At 32.4% G+C, this 22,691-nt stretch overlaps 1 protein-coding gene across 2 annotated transcripts in view; it reads left to right on the forward strand.

The window, feature by feature from the left end:
* The window catches only part of LOC145296799 (uncharacterized), a 60,817-nt gene extending 42,881 nt beyond the window's left edge, over positions 1-17,936 (forward strand). For both annotated transcript variants that reach the window (XM_080142868.1, XM_080142867.1), the window contains exons 4-6: positions 4,459-4,641; positions 7,409-7,697; positions 17,343-17,936. In XM_080142868.1, the coding sequence (XP_079998994.1) occupies positions 4,459-4,641; positions 7,409-7,697; positions 17,343-17,424 (554 nt within the window). In that variant the 3' untranslated portion in view covers positions 17,425-17,936. The remainder of the gene's footprint in view (positions 1-4,458; positions 4,642-7,408; positions 7,698-17,342) is intronic.
* Positions 17,937-22,691: the final 4,755 nt, after the last annotated feature.

Consider the following 22,691-nt stretch of genomic DNA (forward strand, 5'->3'; position numbering starts at 1 on the left):
TTATTTTGAAAAAAAAAAAAATTTCCGTTTAACATTAACGCAGTTTGTGATTCTTTTATAAAATTTCCTTCAAGAAATATTGGTTTTCAAATATATTTTCAAACTTTATTTGTAGTAATAAATGACTTTATAGCTGCCAATTAAATAAAATATTCTACTCTTTTAAGTGATTATTTGTGAATATCCTAAAAAATGAGTGAAAAAAAAAGAAGAAAAATAATAATTTAGATGGGGTGAGGATCATTTTTGTATATAAATTTAATGTAAAATGATCCCCCATTTCCCAGCCATTCTTACCTTTTAAGAACAGTTAGTGCTCCAAATTCTTTTGATAGTTTTCAATTTGAAAAGTTAATATATATATTAAAAAAAAAACTACACTATCACTATATCTAAATCTGAGTAACAAGCCCACCTCCTAAAAGTGCCTCCCTTGAGCCTGTCATACCATTAACCTTAAATCTGAGTGACAAGTCCCTCTCCGAAAAACATCTCCTTTTAACCCTACTAATAACCCTAAGTTTGAATGGTGAGGCAGATGGAGGGGGGGGGGTGATTTAGCAGGTGTTAATTTACAATAATGCCAAAGAAATCTTTCAGTTATATTCATTTTTAACAGCCCTAGTATTAGATTTCATTTTCTTGTACATAAAATGCATCACAATTCAATTTTGAGTTTGCTAACTTTTTAATGGATGCATGGAATTTTCATGGTATTGCAACATATGTGCATTTATTGCAGATGACTTGGAAACCATTAATTTTTGGAGATTTCTAGTGCCATATTTGGATTCCTTGCACACATTTCATTGTTTTATCTCGTGTTTTGACAAAGATGTAGCACTTTTACTGAAAAAAGTAGTGTAAAAAATGTGACAAAGCACATATGGTGTTAAAAGTGGGAAAATATCTAAATGTGCAAGGCAAAAAAATAATCATAATTTCCTTATTTTTAATTAGATTTAAAAAAATGTTAAACGATTCTTTCTTAGATTATTAAGACCTTTCTATGTATGCCATTATTGAAATATTTTAAGCAATTTCAATTTTTAAATGTGTATTGCTAATTTAAACATTTTCTACATTAATTCCGGCATGAAAAATTAACATTCACAATTAGAATAAATATGCGTTTTCAGGGCTCTATGGACAAATTTATCTTTAGTTGACCTTTGACAACTAAATATTTTCGTTTACTAGCCAAATAGAAAAGTTACTAGCCAAACCCACATGATTTTTAGAATATGACCTCTCTGTTCTGCGACAAGTATGTACATCATAAAAATTTTTCTGTTTTTTTTTTTTTAATAAGTGTAATTCTAAATATACAACAAATTTTATGTTGATACTTGAAGGTATAAACATTCTAATTTCTTCAGATGATTTTTAAACAGCCTTCGTTAAAAAAAAAAAGTATATTGTTCTATTAAACTTTTGTTTAAATAATTAACTTTAACTTAATATAGTTAAAAAGATAATTTTCACTCGGTAGTGAGCTTTGGAAGATTGTCAGTGAAAGAAATGCAATCGCCAAAAGATAAGCATTTTATTATTTCTAGCTGCCACTTTGAAAAATCACCCGCAAATGCGACTGTTTCGCTTGCAATGTAGAGCCCTGGTTTTAATTTCACTCGCTAATAAATATATTCTATCACTCCTCTACTTTTTAAACTTCGTACATGCCGGAACAATTATATTCCCAGAATGAAGGAATGTCCTTGATAATAAAGCAGACATTTGCTTTTATTTACATTTGAAATAACATTGACGCTCATTTAACGATTCCAATAAAAATCTTGGTTTGCATGATCTCTTTGGTTTTTCTATAAAAAACACAGACATAATGTTAATTTACAAGACTAGAAGATGAATTACATTATTTACCCATCCAAAAACAAACAAAAAAAAAACACTGGTATTAAAAAAAACAAAAACCTCCCAGGATATTTAACCAACAATAGATGAGACATTGACAGCATTTAAAATCATTTAAATTGACAAATCATATCTATGTACACCAACATGTGTGATGATGTTTTAGAAACTTTCTTTGTCCATTTATGAAAATAAACATAAATAATTTCATTCTTTCCATCATTAATGTTGCTTATGATATATTACATAACTGATGTATTGGTTTCGTATAAAAGAAAATAAACATCCCATAATATGACTCAAACAAATTACATTACTTTTTACATAAAAATCAAGTTGCTTCTGTATTTTTAGGATCACGATGAAATAACATTACTATTTTAAAATCCATTAGCTGGATGTTAAGTACTTCTGTTTTACAATCTCCAAAATCAAACATACCATAAATATTGTATTTAACTTGAATATCCTATAAACACGATTTGCCTCCTCACAAAAAAACAAAAAAAAAAAAAACCAAACTTATCAAATGTTTGTAATTTAAAAGACTTAAATGCTATTTACATCACTTTCCTCATCTTGATCCGGCTTATTCAAAAGCACAATTATCCCAAAATATTTAAGTTTCATTGCTGCATTGGCAGCATTTAATAAAAGCATTCAAACTACCAAATTCAGACCATGTACACCAACATGTGATTATACAATACTATGTATTTTAGCTACAACTAAGCTACTTCTGCAGTTTATGAACCATGCTGAAATAATAATTTTATTATTTACAAAGACATTATGTTAACTATTTGGTCGTTTCAAATAACAATTTCGTATAATAATTTCATAAAACATAAATATTGCATTTAACTTGAATGTCCTGGCAAAACAATTTGCCTTTTCAAACAACACACAAAAAAAAAAAAAAGAATCAAATGTTAGTAAGTTACAAGACTTAAATGCAATCTACATTATTGTGTGGAAAGGCATAGCCATAAATGCCCACGGTTGTTATGTACCTGCTGTAGAGAAAGAAGCACTGTCACGCAAATCTGGAAACTTTCCGATACAAGAATTATACAAATATGCAAATTTAGGCGCTGTTGGGAGTCTGAGGTGACAGCATAAAAAGATGGATTTTCTTGGAGGGATGAGGCATCAGTATTTCACTTTTAGGCATTGCCTTATTTGCGTGTGAGTTAATTGTTGCTTAAAGAGAAAAAGCAGTAAAGGACTGCTGCTGCTTAGATGATAAAAGCGAATGTTTTGTTATGAGAGAAAGAAAAAAAACACAAGAATAATCTGACTTGAGTTTTTTTTTTTTTTTTTTTTTACACGGTGGTCACCACTTATCAAGGCCCGGAAGCCACTCAGGGATAAGGGTTATTGCAAGTACAGTACATTAGTGCGGAGATTTGATGAAGTGTTTACTTAAGGGGAGCGGTTCATTAGGAATTTGTTAACGTTGGACTTGAAGACATCCAAGTTGTAGTCAGGTGGGAAGCAGGCAGATGGAACAGAGTTCCACAGGCATGCAGTTCTAAGAAAGAAGCTTTGTTCATGGAATCCACGTTTTGATTTAGGCACAGATAAAGAGTGGGGGAAATTTTTGACAGTGGATTCAGCTAGACGGGTGTTTTTCGTGAAAGATTGGCGAGGGGGTACCAGAGATTGAAGTTTAGACGAGCACCTGCCATGGAAATAACGATAAAACAAGGATAGGCTCGCAACATCTCTTCTGTGGGAGAGAGGTTGCAGGGTAGAGAAAAGGGCATCCCCTACTAAGCCACGAAGTCTATTTTGTACTCTGTCAAGGAGTGTGTGTTTTGTTCTCCACTCGAAAGAATTTACATGACTGAAATAGGAATGAATTTTCTAAAAATATCGTTTGGTTAGGAAAAAATTATAGACAATCTTTCAATTATTTATCCCCCATCCACCACCCACTGCATACTTAGAAGAAAACTATCTTCGTTGCTGCATTGGCAGCATTTAAAAGCATTTAAGCTCCTGAATTCTAACTACAACAACATGGGACAAATTTTCAGAAACTTTTTGGGTAATTTATGAAAATACACATTAATACGTAAATGTAGAAGCGCAAGTGTTTGTTTTAGTGTCGGGAAATTGATTAGAATCGGAGATAGGGGAAAAATTAAGATTGTTGTAGTATTGGAATCAGAAATTTTTGTGCCTTTTTTCCAATATCAAAAATGATTCTTTTAATTGTTTTATTTTTTTATCTTTATTTAAAACTTAATTGCTGATACTAATGGTATATATTTATTGATTTTAAACTACGTAAAACTAAAATCTGTAGATCACCTCCCCACACAAGTGTATCCTTATGTTTCTGAAAATATAGGCATATATACTGTTATTTATGGTAATACCCCCCTCCCTAAAAAAAAAAACAACAATTCTATAGCTAAATATTTAGAGATTAAAAAAACAATCAGAACCAGAAGAAAACTGTGCTGAAATAATAATGCTCTCTTAAAACTACCCATTTTTAACAAGCAAACTATTCTGTATTTTCACGGAGTCTCTTCAGTTAATCTCCTTTGTTATTTTTCTTTTTCTCATCAGATTGGGTAACGGATGGTTTATTGCAGCGTATACAAAGTAACCCAAATCTAACTGGGCGACTATCAGATCCTCAGTTTATTCAAGCCCTTACAGAGTTTCAGCAGAACCCACAAGCTGCCATAGCTAAATATCAAGGGGATCAACAGCTCCAGGGAGCCATGCAACAATTTTGTCATATTTTAGGTGAGTAAGAAATTTATGATTCACAAATCCTTATTCTTATGAAAATACTATTTCTGCTTAATTTTATATAGGTACTAGTTGACCTGATCCGGCTTTGCCCACAAGTATATGATTTTATTTATAGTTTCAACTAAATATTATTTGTATATATATACATATATATATATATATATATCTTTATGAATTTAGATTCAGACCTGTTATTTTGGACTAAAAGAATGTATATTGATATTTGAAATACAAGTGAAGAAAAATAAAAAGAATAAAAAAATAAGAGAAACCTATTTATCGTTTGCTGGACAAAAGGCTGACAAAATGAATCCCTCTTTCTCTCTAACTTCTAAGCTATGCACACATTTTTAATTGTTTGTATTTGTAACAAACAAATGCCACCAGTGTATGCCTCGATCTGTATCTTAGTGAAGGAAATGTTGGAATGGATAGAGATGTAATCAAATACATCGATTGGAATTTAAATTTTCAATAGAAAAGAACAGAGATTGATAAATCTGTTAGTTATGAAATGGTAAAAAAACAAATGGTAAAAAAACAAATGGTAAAAAAAAAAAAAAAAAAATTGAAAGCAAGAGAAATAAATGCATTTTGGAGAATGAATAAATTTTCAGATAATGAAAGAGGAAATGACTTGTGTAGCCATTAGCGATTTTACATATTTGTAACAAATGGAAGTTACCGGTGTTTGTATCTTACCAAAAGAAATGCAGTACTGGGAATATAGTATGTAATATATTGAAATTGAAATGTCCAGTTTCAATACAAAACGGCAGAGATTGATACATGATGTAACTGACAGGATAGTCAGAATCAAATATCAATTTATCAGATGCATTAAATCTGTAACTATTTTGTAGATTGAATTAACTTTGAAGTCCTCCTATTTTGATTGGATAGGTAGAATTAGTTAAGCTATAAATCTTACTGGATTAGAGGAGTAGGAAAAGTCACTACATACCAGAATTACTTTTTTATGTTACCAGTTGCCACATATTTTTGAAAACTACAACTTTTTTTTACTACTACAACAACGATTTGTTTGCTTGTAAGCAATGAGGCAATTCATTTTAACCCAACTATAGTTGTAATGTGCTGACAAAACACGGAAAGATTTTATCATTTTTGTTCTTTTTAACATTAAGTTATTTTCTAGTTCTTTGAGTTTCCAAAACTATTCTACCTTCCCTCACCCCAGTTACATTGGATAAAAAATTGACTCGTATATATGTTAAGCAATGTTGAGCCTTGTCAGTACAAAATTTTGAATACCAGGTGCTGTATGTGCTCTTTGCTTATCTCAACATTGTTTCCAATCGCCTTGGACTTCTCCTTGCCATTGAATCAAGCAGTGCTGATTCAAAGGAAGTGTGGTTGGCAATTGCACAATGCTTTCCTTACAGTTACATGCACAGCTACTCTTACATGGGGAATCCATTTTCTTTTCAAGACTGAACCGAGGCGATGATGAAATATGTAATGATGAGTTATCCTTTGAACTGAACCAAGTACATGATACAAATCAGTCTAACACTTTCAAGACTATCAAGAAGAGCAGGAAATGTAAATCTATTTGGTTTAATTCTTCTTGCAGTAAATATATTCTTATTAATATTTTCAGAGAATTTTACAGTGTTATAGAAAAGAATTTTTCCAGCAAAATCCCATCCTTTCATTGTAGATGTTCCTATATCCTAAATAGTTTCTATTCTAAGTTTCTTTCTGCATACTGATTGCTTTTGGGATTCTTTCCCTCTTACCTCATACCAACATGCATAAATTTGAATGTAATGTGAACAAACATTTTGCTTCCAAACCCCGTATTTAGTTCCTTTCCTCATCTAGCTCTCATCACATTAGCCTCTTTATATTTTAGTGGAAATATGCCTTGTTTCGAGTAACAATGTAAGAAAAAAAATATGATAAAAAATAAATTGAAATTGCATTTTTAAAGATCAGTTGGATATAAAAGAAATACAGTGGGGCAGGTTATCTCAATATTCCATAAGAATCTTTCACTTAGTGATACATAATATGGTAAAAATTGTTTCAGCAATCTGTCTCACTAATATGTAAATTTTTGATTTAAAAACAAAAAAACCCAAAAAAACTATAAAATTATTCAAAAAGAAACATTTTTTTTTAATAAAGTGTTTTTTTTTTAAAAGAGACAAACAGTAAATTAAAATAAATCAGAAGAATATTTTTATTCTACAAATATGTGTTTTATTCCAAATATTAATTTTTGACATTTATAATTCAAATACAATTTCAAGCTCATGCATGTATGGTGTAATCTAGAGGATTTATTTTCACAGACTCTACACATTCAATGAAGTTGTATTTCATCAATAACACATTGAATGTTGTCTTCCAAGTGGTCTATTGTGTTTGGTTTATCAGCATAGACATGAAACTTTGCATGTCCTCAAAGAAAATAATCTAATGGGGTTAAATCGCAGGAACAAGGTAACCAGTTGATAGGTCCATTTTGTGAAATTCATCAAATGTTTCTCTCAGTAAATTGATCATATCACTTGCAGTTTGTAAATGCTGCTTGGGTGTCAGTCTTTTCATAATGAATTGCCAAACCAAGCTGAACTCCAAATAACTTATAGTTGCCAAATCTGCAATTAATGAAAATAGAGTTGTCAATTTAAAGTTCGCTGCTTCTAAAACCCAAAAATAAACACACCTTATATTTTTTTAAAAATCTCATTTTAATAAAAAAACAAAACATGGTTTCTTTTTGCAGGTGATCATTTCTTAAAGTTGGATAAAAAAGATGGAACCCACAAGCCGAGTAATCTTGATATGGCGGCTCTCCCCGCTGAAGCTGCTTCAGCTTCTGCCTCAGCATCGGCTTCAGCTTCAGCTAGTTCAGCTTCGATGAGCCTGGCCGATCAACAGGCTTCGGCTTACATGGACAATGAACATCGAATGCAGGATCTTCTAACGGACCCGGAAATACGAGAAGCCTTAGTTGATAAAAAGGTACAAGAATTGATCAGTATGCAAAACCGGAATCCGGAAAGAGCACAAAGGTAAATTATTAACATCTTTGTATGATTTTCTTTGTTTTCAGAAATGTTTTTAATGTTAATTGCTATCCTTTCCCAATCTTCCATCTAATATATAAAGTAAATTTAGTCTCTTTCTCGATTTTTGTCATCAATAGCTTTCTTCTTACAAAATCAACATTTGATTCTAGTTCGTCAGTTTTTTTGATGGATCATTACAGCATAACATGTAATTCGATTTAATTCCTTCCAGAAATAATTTGAATTATTTTCATCTTTAAAAATGGTGGACGTAACTCTTCATTCATCAATACAAAGTTCCTTCTTTTTGTTTGGAACAAAAATAATTTAAACAAATATTGCAGCTCAATTGAACACCATAATGATGGAGTAGAGAAAGACCAGCAAGTTTCTTCTGTGAGAAAAAGTTACTGTAAAAAACAGAAGAGCTCAGCCTTCACTATATTGCAACTTTGATTTTGTACTCTGTTAAAGCACATCCTCAGGCATAGCAGCAGTATTCCATCGTAGGATGTATCTGACTCATATAAGATAGTGGATCACATCAGGAATCAAGTACTTTCTGAAATGGTAGAATAACCCAACCATTTTTTAAGCGACAAAACAACTTTTTTTTAGTAAAATCTCTTCAGAACATATTGAGGTTATACGAGAAAATAAAAAAGTCAGATTGAGCATACCGTAAAACGAAATGAGATTAATTTTTTTTTATTTATTCTACATAAGTTGTTTTAATTATTTTTCATTTCACATTTGTAAAAAAATAAAAATTGTTTAAATTATTTATTTAAAAAATATTAACCATTAAAATTTTTTCATTTTAAATTTCCGAGATGTCAATTTGGTCTCATTTCATTTTCCGGTATGCTCAATCTGACTTTTTGATCACCTGTTGGTCTACTGAACGTCTACTGAGCGTCGGCCATATTTCATATTCTTCATTAGCTATTTACACATTTTGTGATTTTCTCTAGTTCAGATGGGTACAGTGAATAAACTTTTAACTCAAAATGATCCCTAATGTACTAATGTATAACATAAGAAACATAAAAGAAACATTTGTAATGCGTACACAGCTTTTTTTTTTTTTTTCATATAACCTCAATACGCTTTGAAGGGATATAACCTTTTTTTTTTTTCCATAAAATCATTATATATAATAAGTTTTAAAAAATGTCTTAAGATAAAAATAGTAATTTACAGCAATTTAAATTATACACACAAAACGCTAAAAAAAATGTTGGGATTTTAATATAACTGATATGAACAACCTGCATTGTGTAAAGGGAAATAACTCTTCAATATATTACAAGGGAAATAACCACGCCCCATAACATTTTTTTTTTTTTTTTTTTTTTTACAGAATAGAAAAAAGGTTCTTATTTAGAATTCAACCTAACTAAAAACCAAAACTACAAAAAATCTTTATGATGTATGTACACGCCATGGAATAGAAATGCTATATTAAAAAAAAAAAATCACATAAATTTATCAAGTAGTTTTATTTATATAAAGAAAATCATTTTTAAGCAATTAATGGGAATTCGTTGGCATTACAACATAAATCTAGTCACTAAGTTATTGTTGAGTTATCTTCCTTTGATTATTGCTATTTTTCATCCTAGCAAGCTAGACAGTTGCTTCTCAGATACTCATAAAATTTGATTTTCTTAATTAAAAATAAAACTACTTGATTAATTTAGGTGAGTTTTGGTATATAACAGATATGTATGTCAAAGATTTTTCTGTATTTTCGTTTTTTTAATTAGGTCGAATTAAGAACCAACAAAAAGCTTTTGTATTTGGATTTTTATTACCTTCAGGATTAAGTTTATTGTGGCATATTATAAACAGTTATTTCCCTTTACATGCAATACAATTTATTTGTATCGACTATTTGAATATGACAAGATGTTGTTTTATCATTTTGCATGCACAATTTTTTATTTGTTGTTTTGTTAACTTTTCAACAAACAATATTAAATACAATGGTTTTATGCAATAAGTTGCTTTATTCTGGAAAAATAGATTTTTAAAATAGTGCTCACATTTTTTAGGATTCCTCTAAAGTTATTCGTATTATTTGAATTCTGCAACCACTGTTCTCATCTTGAGTGTCATTTTCACAACGTTTCGATCGACGAACCTCCAACTTTCATCAAGTGTATCTTATTGAACTTGGAAATCTTTGTCAGAATTTTGCATGCAACCCTTTAATTCATGAGGATAGCATGCTCTTGTTCCGTTAGACATGACTGAAAAGAAGTCCTAAGTAATTCACGGTTGTATTTTCGGTCGCCCACACTAAGGATTGACCCTTCGACCTTTTCAGAAGAGTGTCACTTTTACAACCAAATTTTTCCAAGTACTCTAATCACTGCACCATGAGTCCTTGTGGATAGCAATAACCAATCCTCATCTAAAAAACATTCAGGAACCCCCAAAGTTAATGTTGATCCGTTGATCATCATGTTCGGTTTTAGATCCTTTTCACATGCTGGCATGTGTTTCAACACTTTTGTAGAGATTGATTTCCCAACTAACCTAACTGAGCCTAGGTCGTTATTTATTCCCCTTTCTCTCAAATTCATCCTCATCACATCCATTCATATTTTCCTTAGCCTTCCTCTGTGAACTGATCCTGCTACTTCAATAATTCTACATCTACTAATCCTAAAACTCAAGAGCATTGCCAAGGCTCTACCATACTAGAAAGTTACTTATGCCTGAAAGTATCCTATATCTCCACCAGGCCACCATTCGCCCATGTATGGAGTATTGTTGTCACATTTGGGCTGGTGCATTTGCTACTAGTTTCTCCCTCCTTGACAGGGTTCAAAAGAGTCACCAACCTGATTGGTCCTGGACTGTCATCTAAGCTTCAACCTCTGTCCCATCGACGAAATGTTGCATCCCTCTGCATGTTTTAAAAGTATTTTAATGGCAGATACTCCGACGAACTAAAAGCCTTTGTACCCCCTCAATGTAAATATCCCGAACAAGCAGCAAAGTCCCACCTCATACACATAGAGATCCGTAAATGTAAAAAAGCCTTCTAATCTAATAGTTTCTTCCCCAAAACTACTAGACTTTGGAATTTGGGTTCCTGCTTCCCCAACTGTACCGACATGCAGAAGTTCAAGTGTAATGTGCATAGACATCTTGCTGCTCAACTCCCTACATAGTATCCCTGCAACTTTTGTCTCTAATAGTAGCCTCCTACATCAAAGTGACACTGTGCCTTTTTGAGGGGAAAATGTAATAACAAAAAAACAAAACAAAACAAAAAAACTCTTACATTCTTTCAATGTGACCATACCATTGAAGTCTCCTGCTCTACACACATCTTCCTATACTGTCCTGATTTAATCTTTCTCTCAAGTTTTCAATTCTAAGCCTGTTTTTAAGATTTGCATTACACATTCATGTACAGCATAATTCATGTTGACATACTGGTTCCTGTTAGATCATTGAAGTTGAGCAACATTGGCCTGGTCAGTTTTAAAATGGGTGACCATTTGAGAATTCCAAGTGCTGTATGTGCTCGCCGCTTATCTCAGCATTGTCTCTAGTTGTCTAGCTACAATTACAGGTGCAGCTATCCTTACAGAGGTATCCATTGTTGCTGGAGATTGAATTGAGGCATCAACACATACATTAAAATATTCTCATATCAGTTCACTCCATGCAACACATGTTCTCAACCGTTATTGTTTAAGTTTCCCTGTCATACATCATCACACTGTACACATGTTTGATTGACAATGGTAATACTCTTGTTAGTAATGGCAGAAGTTCCCTAAATTTACTGCTAATTCTTGCAATCCTACTAACACCTGCTGCTCTTTGTACTACAATGTTATCACCAACGTAACAAAACTTCTCAATAGCTTTGCCATCCAAATAGACTTTCTCCACATCTAAGTTCTCATCCATTGCTATTATCTTACATTTTTTGTATACCAATAAATAAACCTATATCGTATGATGTAAAATGTGAGCAAGAGTGACCTCCCTTGGACCCTGAAATCATATTTCTTTTTACTTGTTTTAAAGTTGCAATTCAATAGAAACACTTCGTATTTAAAAAAAAGAAAAGAAAAAGAGGACTAAAGATGAATCGAATTGTAATATTGAATTCAACATTTCTTTTTAAGTGTTTTATTTAGCTGTTCATATTAATTGTAGTGTTCTGTATAAGTAAATATTGTTGCCACACCTGCGCTGCTGCACGAACCACCAGTCTCTCCCTCTTAAATAGGGTCCAAAAAAGAGCCTCTAATCTCATAGGTTTTGCACTGTCTACCAAGCTCCAACTTCTGCCTCATCACTGCAATGTTGCATCCCTGTGCTTGTTTTATAAGTACTGCCATGGAATGTTCTATGGCAAACTTGTTGCACTTGAATCAACCCGACAATCAGCCAAATCATACCCATACATTGTAGAGCTTCCCAGTTACCAAAACACTTTCTACTCTAACAGCTAATTTCCTCAAACTACTTACCTTTGAAATTTTCTCAATGGCCCTGTTTCTCTGACTGTACCAATTTGCAAAACTTGAAATGTCATGTGAACAGACATCTTAATGTATAACTCCTCACTTAGGATGCCTCTCTAAATTTGATTCCTAATTTACAGAGCATGAATAATGTGCTTGAAGATGAAAAGCCAAAAAAAAAAAGAAAAAACAAAAAGAAAGAAAATGTAACAATTAGTTGCATTGTATCATTTCATAACTGTGAAATTCTTCTTACATACTTGCAGTAACATACTTTTGTAGAGATGAGGAAGGGGCTTGTGTAATTATTTGTGTACAAACACTGGAAGGAAGGTAATATTTGATGAGTGAAAGAAAAATAAATAGCTATCAATAAGCCTATTACTAACCCTAAATCGATGGGGGTAAATATGCCAAAAAAAAAAATTATGAAGACAAATTAAACATACACAACTGAGTGCACTTAGTATGTTTTGGAATTAATTAATTTTATTACATTTTCACTCCAAACAAGACAAATTGCCACTTTGGTGTAGGGGGCTACTATCAGGGACAACAACTACTGGGGTACTATGTAGGGATTTGGGCAGCAAGATGTCGGTTCACGTTACACTTGAACTTCTGCACGTCAGTACTGTTGGGGAAGCAGGGACCTGGAATGGAATTCCAAAGTCTAGCGGTTCTGGGAAAGAAACTACAGTGTGGGGGTGGGATTTAGCAGCCTGTCGGGTTTGTCGAGGGTGCTCACGTCGTGGGGGCACAAGTGATTGCAGTTCGTCAGAGCATTCACCACTAAAATACTTGTAGAAAAGGCAGAGGGATGCAACATTTCGTCGATGGGGCAGAGGCTGAAGCTTAGATGCTATCAGGTTTGCGACTCTCTTTTGAACCCTGTCAAGGAGCGAGAGACTAGTAGCAGATGCACCAGCCCAAATGTGACAGCAATACTCCATACATGGGCGAATGGTGGCCTTATAGAGGTACAGGATACTTTCGGGTGTTAGTAGTTTTCTAGCACGGTAGAGAGAGCCCACCTTTCTTGCAGCGGCCCTGGCAATGCCTTCAATGTAATTGTTCCAACTCATGTTTCCTGTGAACGTTAGGCCAAGGAGTTTGAAAGATGTACTCTCAGATAAAGAGTCGTTGGCCATTGCTATAGGTGGTAGAGAGGGTTTCTTGTAGTTATTGAATGAAACTAGTTTAGTTTTGGCGGCATTGAATGTGACCATCCATTTATGCCCCCATTCCACTACAGATTGGAGGTCTTCCTCTAGTGTTTCTGCCATTTCTTTAGAAATGTGTTCATTCGTCTTCCTGTTGTGCCTGCTATAGAGTGTAGTGTCATCAGCATATATACCCATCTCAGAGGCAATTTTGTTGGTGAGGTCATTTATGAATATCAGGAACAATAGAGGTCCAAGGATAGAACCCTGGAGCACTCTCGCATTTATATCATATTGTTTAGATGTACGACCGTCGAGGACAACCTGGATGTTTCTCTTATCTAAGAAGGATTTAATTATGTTAAGTATTCTACCAGTGATACCGTATGATCTAATTTTCCTGAGGAGACCCTCATGCCATACCCTGTCAAAAGCCTTAGATATATCATGAGCTACCGCTCTGCCCTCCCCCGCTTTGTCCAGTGAATGGTATATACGTTCAGAGATTACAGTTAGGATGTCTGCTGTGGAACGGGCTTGTCTAAATCCATAAAGGATCGGTTAAAGTTAATTTCGCCTAAAGTTAGTCTTGTAGACACATCAGACATTCGGTAATGAACCCATCCATCATCTGGAATAAGGAGGTGATGCCTGAGATGATCGACTATTACCTCTGAATACTGTGAGGAATTCTAAGTAGGTCTTTGTTAGTCTTTCGGTTATAACGGTAATTATAAGTCCAGGTGGCAATAAAGAAAAAAAAAAGATGAAAATGCTACACAAACAGACAAGGAATGGTAATGCCTCCTTTCGTTATATTTAAAATATTTTGATAGAAACAATTGTCATGTGGTGGTTGTACCAAAATCTTGAATAAAAAATCTATAGTTAAACAATTTGATAAAAGTATAATGTTACACCCGGGACCCGCACATTGTATGCAGTCTATGTCGCAAAGCAAACCAAGACAAAGAATAATTCGACTTTTTTTTGTAACAATGACATCTATTTCCTCATTCTCCCACCATGTGTGACTTCTCATTATGGCTGTGACATCACTCACGTCTATAACGTGATCGTCATTCTGTCTTTTTATAGTTTTTTTTCTTTGCACATATGGCTTGGCATTTGCATACTCGCATCTGCGCTCTGTTACAAATGTAAATTTTGCCAGAATATATTCTTCTCGGACTGGTTGGCACTCACCGGTAGCTTAGAATGATTCAGGTGATAGGTAATAAACTCTTCCCCCTTTTGAAAGTAGGTGATGATGCCTGGAAATTTAGAAAAAAAAGTGAAGAAATTATGTCTGAATATGAATTAGAATGTAATGAAAAAAAAAAAAAAAAGAAAGAGGCAATTCAAAAATAAAATTGAAAAAAAAAAAAAGATAGAGAACGTCTTGGTGAGAAAAAGAAAGTGAGAAGACATCTCAATTTTATATATCTACAAAAATGAAAATGTCTGTGTCTGTGTCTATTTTCCTACCAAATAACTCTGTCAATTTTCAGTCTAGAGACTCAAGATTTGACATAAAGGGTATTGAGATTTGGGAAAATCTTCTTCAGTTTTTGGACAGAAATTTGGCTGTCAAGAGGTCAAAGTTCAACGATCTGACCCTTGAAAACTCTACCAAACTCCTCCACTAATTTTGAGTCTAAACACTTGAAATTTTAAATGTAGGTTACTTGGACATGGATCAAACTTTTAATTTGATTTGAGCCCCCAAAAATAAATGTTAAGGGGTTAAAATTGGGGTCAAAGTTAAAAAAAAAAAAAAAAAATTTGACCTGCGGTCTCTACCAAATTACTCAGCCAATTTCTGGTCTAAACATTTGAAATTTTACATAAAGGGTATTCAGAGATAGAGCAAGCTTTTTAATCAGTTTGGGTCGAAAATTTGAGCTGTCAAAGTTCCAAAGATTTTACCTTTGCGGTGTCTAACAAACTAATCAGCCAATTTTGGGTCTAAACATTTAAAATTTATATATAGCGGGTGTTCAGACATATGGCAAGCATTTTAATCAAGTTTGGGGTGAAAATTTGGCTGCCAAAAGGTCAAAGTTGAAAGAGTTCACCTTTAAATTTTAGGTCTAAACACTTGAAATTTTAGGTGTAAGTAACTTGGACATGGATAAAACTTTTTTATTTTGATTTTAGACCGAAATAATAAATGTTAAGGGGTCAAAATTGGGGTCCAAGTTATAAAACATTTACCTCTTTGGTCTCTACGAAATTACTCAATTTTGGTCTAAACATTTGAAATCTTATATAGTGTATTCACACGTAGGGCAAGTTATGAACAGTACATAGAGCCTGAGCAAAGCCAGGCTGAACTGTGAGTTGGTAAAAAAAAAAGAGGATGAAAGAAACATCAAATCTAAGAAATTAAAAGAAAAGAAAATAGAAAGAACCACTTAATAAAAAAAAAACATCACAATAAACATACATTATACATGTAAATATATACATGTTATACAGACTCCCATTATATAGATCAGTATCTATTATATTATAAAACTCAAATCATCTTGCTTGGGCGTTGAAACCATGTATCTGGTTCCGTTTTACGATGCACATGTGTAAAGAAATAAAAACAAAGCCATGAAAGCTTTATTTTTATCCGTAATTTTTTCGCATTTAAAATATGCAAATAAAAACACAACAAATGTTTACAATTTAATGTTTTTTATATATTCTGTAATTAATATTTTAAAAACAACAAAATTACTCAAGTCAGCTTGCTTAGTCGTTGAAACCGTGTTAATAAAACAATAAACAAAACAAAAAACTGCTTGTAATACAGTGAAAATGTACATATTTAAAAAAAAAAATGTTTGGTATTTTTTTACAATCTAACTCATAATAGTTTACCCCCCCCCCCCCCAAAAAAAAAAAGAAATCAAAATCTACTTTTTTTGGGGGCTAATACATTTGAACGACCTTTAAAGATAATATAAAAAAGGAATTTAAAAAGAAAATAATAAAAATTTAACATTTTAGGGTGGGAGATCTCTTTCCTATATGAATTTACAGTAATATGTGCACCTACTTCTTGGCCTTGGTAAATGAGGCCTGTAACCGTTAGCATTTATTCAAGTTTGGTGGCAGAGGGAACGGGTATGGGGGTCATAAGTTCCAAACATTAAAAAAATACATAGACACACTTCAAAACGTGTGTGTGTGTGTATGAGGGGGGGGGGTTAGGGTTAAAGATTTCGTTTGAAAAGGTCTTGCCGTTAAATATTACTTAATTATTATTTCCCGATATTTTTAAGGCTGTTAACATGCACACAAAAACTAGGGTGGCCATGTATTTTTTTTTTCTTTTCATCTTTCAATTTTTTTCAACAGATTATACCTCTCTTATATAAAGGTGTTTTCATTTAATCTAAGGGCAATGATGTTAACATCTTTATTATCCAATGTATTCTGTATTGGTTTCACTGGTTGCCATGTTTGTTTTCGCATGTATGCATTCAATTATTGTGTGTTCATACATTAATTTTGTATACTCACTATTCCATAACTAGCTATAACATATACTGATCCAACGGGTCACCGGCAGTCTAGTATAATTATAAAACTCTGTGGACTGATCAACTGCCTTTGCTTGTATCTTGTATATCAAAAACATTGTTATCATAAAAACCAGCTTGTATTTAATAAAATTAACAGACCTGTTCACAGTCCAACCATATTGAGTGCAAATAAACTTCAGTCTTTGCTTAACTTGTAGACATAGTTTCAATCATGAAACTATGTTTTGTTATTGAATTCAGTTCTAACTGAGAGTACTCAAATTATATTTTTTGCTGGAGATGGGGAGCTGTGTTATAGTATCATAGTTATTTTATATCGCTCTAAAATTTTGTACCTATGAAAATAAACTTTAGATAGTGTGAAATAAATTTAAAAGTGATAAAACAAAATTATATTCTATTGATTTTGCTTTCATTTTTTTCTTTCTTTTTTTTTTTTTCTAGCATGTTGCATCAAGGAGATTCTGAGCTCCGGAAAAAAGTGAAGAAATTGGTTGAAGCTGGATTATTATCATTCAACACTTGAATGTTGATTGTAACAGAACAACCATGAAAATTTGATAGTCCGCAACAATCTAGCATGAATCTTGTGAAATTACACAGGCAACATCACAGCTACTTTTAATTGCTTGCTCTCATAGTGATTCTTTTGTTGTTAAAACAAATGTTTTTGTTTCATTATTCTACATTTTATTATTTCTATCACCATATTATCTCTGATGTATCTATTCTTTCGTGAATCAAGGAATAAGTTTCAAAAATGAGAATTCTGACAAAAAAAGGTCGAGTATTTTCTTTTTTATTATAATTTGAAGTCATGAAATTAAAGACTCGTTCTTTTTCTTGTAGCATTTCTAAGTATTTGAAATTATTTTCAACATTATTGACTGAAATTTAATTAAAAAGAATATGATTGCTATAAATGTGTTTGTACAATTTCCCATTCAAATTTCTGTAATATTTTTACTTTAAACAAAAAAAAAAAAAATCATGATAGAGCTATTTTTAGAAATAAAAGGAATTTTTAACACTTGATAATTATAAGTTTTTCTTTTCATTGAATATTATTTAAGATTTATAAAGTTTTGTAAATCATATTATAAACAAAATCAGTATTTTTTTACAACCTGCCCCAGCGTAGTATAAACACCCCCAACCACCCCATGTTAAGAACGGCTTTTGAGGTTGGTGAGTGTTTATTCCGAAAGCCGTTCTTAACATGGGGAGGTTGTGGTGTTTATAATACGCTGGGGCATATCATAAAAATTTACCACAAAATCTGATTCTAGTAGTTTTGTTCAATTTTTTTTATATTTGAAAATCGAATTCGACTATTTTGACAAGCTTCTGAGTTTGACCTCCACATCTGATCTGCAATGGAAGACTTACATGAGATCCATTGCGAAAAAATGGTTTGATCACTCCTAAAAGTATCTCGCTCTTGGCGCTATCCTCTACCTGTATAAGAGCCAAATGCATCCTAAGATGGAGTACTATTGCCGCATCTGGGGAAGAACTGGTCAGATTACCCTTTCCTGCCTTCACAGAATATAAAATTGAGTTTTGAAATCTAGTGGGCAATGTCCACTTCTCCTTCCTATTTCCTCTTTCTCACAGAAGATACGTTGCGAGCCTATATTATTTTCATGGCAGATGCTTGACTGAGCTCCTATCTATTTCCTCTCCCCTTGTAGAACATTGCAGCAAACACTCGTCTAGCTACTACAACTGCCAACAATTTTCCCTATTCTCTGTCTGTACCTAAAACTAAATGAAACTGACATGAGCAAAGTTTATTTCCTAGAACTACCCGTCTGTGGAACACAATACCGCAGGGCTGCTTTCCAGCTGACTATAACATGGCCGTTTTCAAATCTAGTACTTTTTAAGCTGTCTTAAGTAATAAAATGCTACTCAAGTTCCACCATTACCAATCATCAAGGTGTTGTCTCACCAGCCACCTGACACTCATTAACCCTTATCCTCGAGTGACTTTTGGACCTTGATAAGTGGTACCAAACTCATCAGTAAAAAAAAAAAAATGAAATTTACAAAAAAATATTTCAAAAGCTTTTATATTAATGAAAAGAACTCTTTGCTATTATAACTTTTATTTTGTAATTAGCATATTTTATGGATTTTGGACCTAGTATATATATATATATATATATATATATATATATATATATATATATATAATTTTGCAGTTCAATAATGCTAACCTTGAAAAGTGTTTATATGACATTAGATATGGTGTAATACTAAATCAATCCATTTCATTTGCCAAGCTACTGAAAATACACTTTGTCCTTTTTGGTCCCTCGACAAAAGGAAGGTGGACCTGTAAATTCACCCATGTCCGTTTGTCTGTCTGCACTTTTCTCAATAACTACACCTTGGATTTAAAAAAAAAAACATTTGCACAAACATTAAATATGATATGAGTAAAAAAAGTAACAGAACGGATTTTCCAGGAAAACTCTGATTGACCCCCCCCCCTTCCCCCAGGGTGCCTTTCGGGTTAAAATGACTAAAATTGACACTTTTGTACTTATTAAAAAAATTGATCCCTCAGATTTTTATAAAACTTTCTGAAAAGTTTTAACTAACTGATTTCTATATAATTTTGTTTGTCTATACTTTGCGATAACTCTTGGGTGTGTCCCAGGGGCTCTTTTTTTTGAGCTAATAAAACACTCCATGTTTTGGACTATTTTACTATATTTGTCCAAAATTTTCTGTATATGTCTATTTAGCAGTTTTGCATGGTGCTGAACTCAAATTTAAATATGTTAAGACTTTGGGGACGTTTGAGGCTAAATGGGAGGGGGTCAAATGATGGACTTAGTCATTTCTTTTTTTGCATGGTGAAGAACTCAAATTTACATATGTTAAGGCCTAAAACTGCACCATTTGTTCATTTTTACCAGGATTTGGTGTCCCCTGAGGACTTTTGGGGCTAAATGGGGGGGGGGGGGCAAATGCTGAACTTAATCCTTTTTTTTTTTTTATGCCTTGTTCACGGGGGGGCCATGCATGTTTCACTTGTTTATTTTCTTTTTTCTGAATGTGTTTTTCTCTATTTTCTGTTTACAATTTAAAAATGAACACAAATATCTAACTAAATGATGATACAACCTTTTTTTGTATTTATATAAATTGAAAATTAGTTTATGGAATTGTGGATAATCAAGGTAACATGCCAGTAGAAATAAGGACACAAGCACATCATTAAAACTGGAAATTTTCATTCTCTGGAGGTCCAGCACAAATCGACCAAAATATGGTTTAGCTTTAATGATTGTACCATTATTTCTACTAACATGTTGCCTTGCTTATCCACAATTCCATAAATTTATGACATCTGAATATGTAAACATGTGGACAATTTTAACTTTGTGACATTGTGCCTTGATTTTCTGTGACAGAAATTATACGCTTATTGCAGGTCTGATGATGTTTTTTGTTGCCTCGAAAATCTCATAAAATCCCATAAAAGAAAAATACAAGTGCAAACCTCTGATGATGATGGTAATAATATGCATCCTGTTTCTGTTGCCGTATCTGTTATTGTACTACGTGTGAGTTTTATGTTTAGAACTGTTGAGTTGATGATTTGAATTTTTTGGACTACCGTTCTTGAATCTTATTTTCACTATGTTTCGGCCAATGCAACCTCCAACCGTCCTCAAGTCTGCAAGGATCCATGGTGTAATGGATAAAGTACTAGGTAAAATTCAGTTCTAAGTGACACTCTTCTGGAGGTTGAAGGTTCAAGCTTCAGTGCGGGTGATGCTAAAAATATAACTGCAAATTACTGAAGATTTTTAGCTGGTCATGGCTAACAGAATGAAAGTATGTTACCCCTGTTAAAGGGTTAAGTTCGAAATTCCGTGTAGATTCCTGAGTTCAATAGAAAGATTCCTGAATTTAGCAAGATACACCTAAAGAAGGAGAAAAGTCACATTGGCTGAAATGTGAAAATAACACTCAAGATGAGAACAGTAATCCAAATAATGCCGCCTTTTATTTTATTTCAGTCTGAATGGCTTTGCAAATTACATTGTAATGAATAACTGGATTTATACATTCATAATCTGAAAGTCTCACATCGTCAATATCTGCAACAGATAGATGAAATTTGAAAACAACTCCTGTCATAGACGTGTGTCAGAAACAGAGATGCATCATTGAATTTCTGGCAAAAGTGCATTGAGAATGATGGTGACTATGTAGAAAAATAAATTCTGGCGCACAACAGACTCTTCGCTTTAATTGTACTATTTTCGTCTTTGTGGCTATTTAACTTTTTGAGTTAAAAAAAACAGACTTTACCTTTGGAATGACCCTCATATATAATAATATGCAAAGGCACTTCATGTTTAATCATTGATTAAAACTACAATTTTAAATAATATAAACGTTTAAAAAAAACTATACTTATAAATAATATATATGTTAAAAAAAAACTGTAATTGTAAATAATATATACGTTTTAAAAAAAACTAATTGTAAATAATATATACGTTTAAAAAAACTACAATTTTAAATGATATATACGTTTAAAAAAACTACAATTTTAAATGATATATACGTTTAAAAAAACTACAATTTTAAATGATATATACGTTTAAAAAAACTACAATTTTAAATGATATATACGTTTAAAAAAACTACAATTTTAAATGATATATACGTTTAAAAAACAACTACAATTTTAAATAATATATACGTTTAAAAAAAACTACAATTTTAAATAATATATACATTTTAAATAAAACTACAATTTTAAATAATATATACATTTTAAATAAAACTACAATTTAAAAAAATACGTTTCAGAAAGTCGCATTGGTTTTATTGACTTGAAGAATATTTAGTTGATAATTACTTCTATAGTAAGAAGGCAAATAATATTTGTTGTTTTCCAAATTAAATTTATTTAAAGAATATTTAGTTAAAAAATGTAATTTTTCACAAGATGGTCACATTAGTATGATTGTGACGGGCATGTGCAGAAGCGCTCAAGAATTACGTATCAGTATCTTAGTCAGGCCCACCTATGGTAGACATGAGATCATTTTAGGGTTAGAAAAAGATGACGCCAAAGTCGTTCAGCTATTAACTGCCGAAGTTGCTCTGGTGGTGTCGGGTTGTATCAGTGAAATTGTTTGCATCGTGTTATGTTGATGCAGTTGTTCTGTTATATCGACGGAATTGTTCACATCATGTAGGGTTGTATCGACAGAGTTGTTTGGTGTCGTGTCGACGGAATTGTTTGAGACTATGCTGGCTCATATTGATGGAAGTGTTTGGTATTGTGCCAGGTCGCATCGACGGCATTGTTTGTATTGTGTTGTGAAGATCGAAGCATTCAGTTTACGTTTGTTGTTTGGTTGACTTGACACATGGTTACTGCCACATGCAATAACAGTATTTTGTTTTTTGCAGTTGATTTTGTCTCTTCCCTCATGAAACAATATTTATAATAAAGTTAAAAAGAATTTCTATTTCTGTTGAATGCACATAAATTCTGAAAAATCTATAAGTTGTTTTACTACCAATTTTTTATAAATAACTTTCTTAACCAAAAACTTTGTAATTAAAATTACTGGATAAAAAAATCAGTTATTGACTGCTTCTTGTTTATATATGCAAAGCTGTATTAATACTACTACTGTATTGAATTTAAGTGAATTATTTCCCTTTGATTTAATGCATGCATATTGGCAACATTATGATCGTACTAACAAATTTGGAGAAGGACAAGAAGAATTATCATATAGAAACGCA

This window comes from Euprymna scolopes, chromosome 17 (genome assembly GCF_053919585.1).
Source record: "Euprymna scolopes isolate OS-2025 chromosome 17, ASM5391958v1, whole genome shotgun sequence".
NCBI lineage: Eukaryota > Metazoa > Mollusca > Cephalopoda > Sepiida > Sepiolidae > Euprymna > Euprymna scolopes.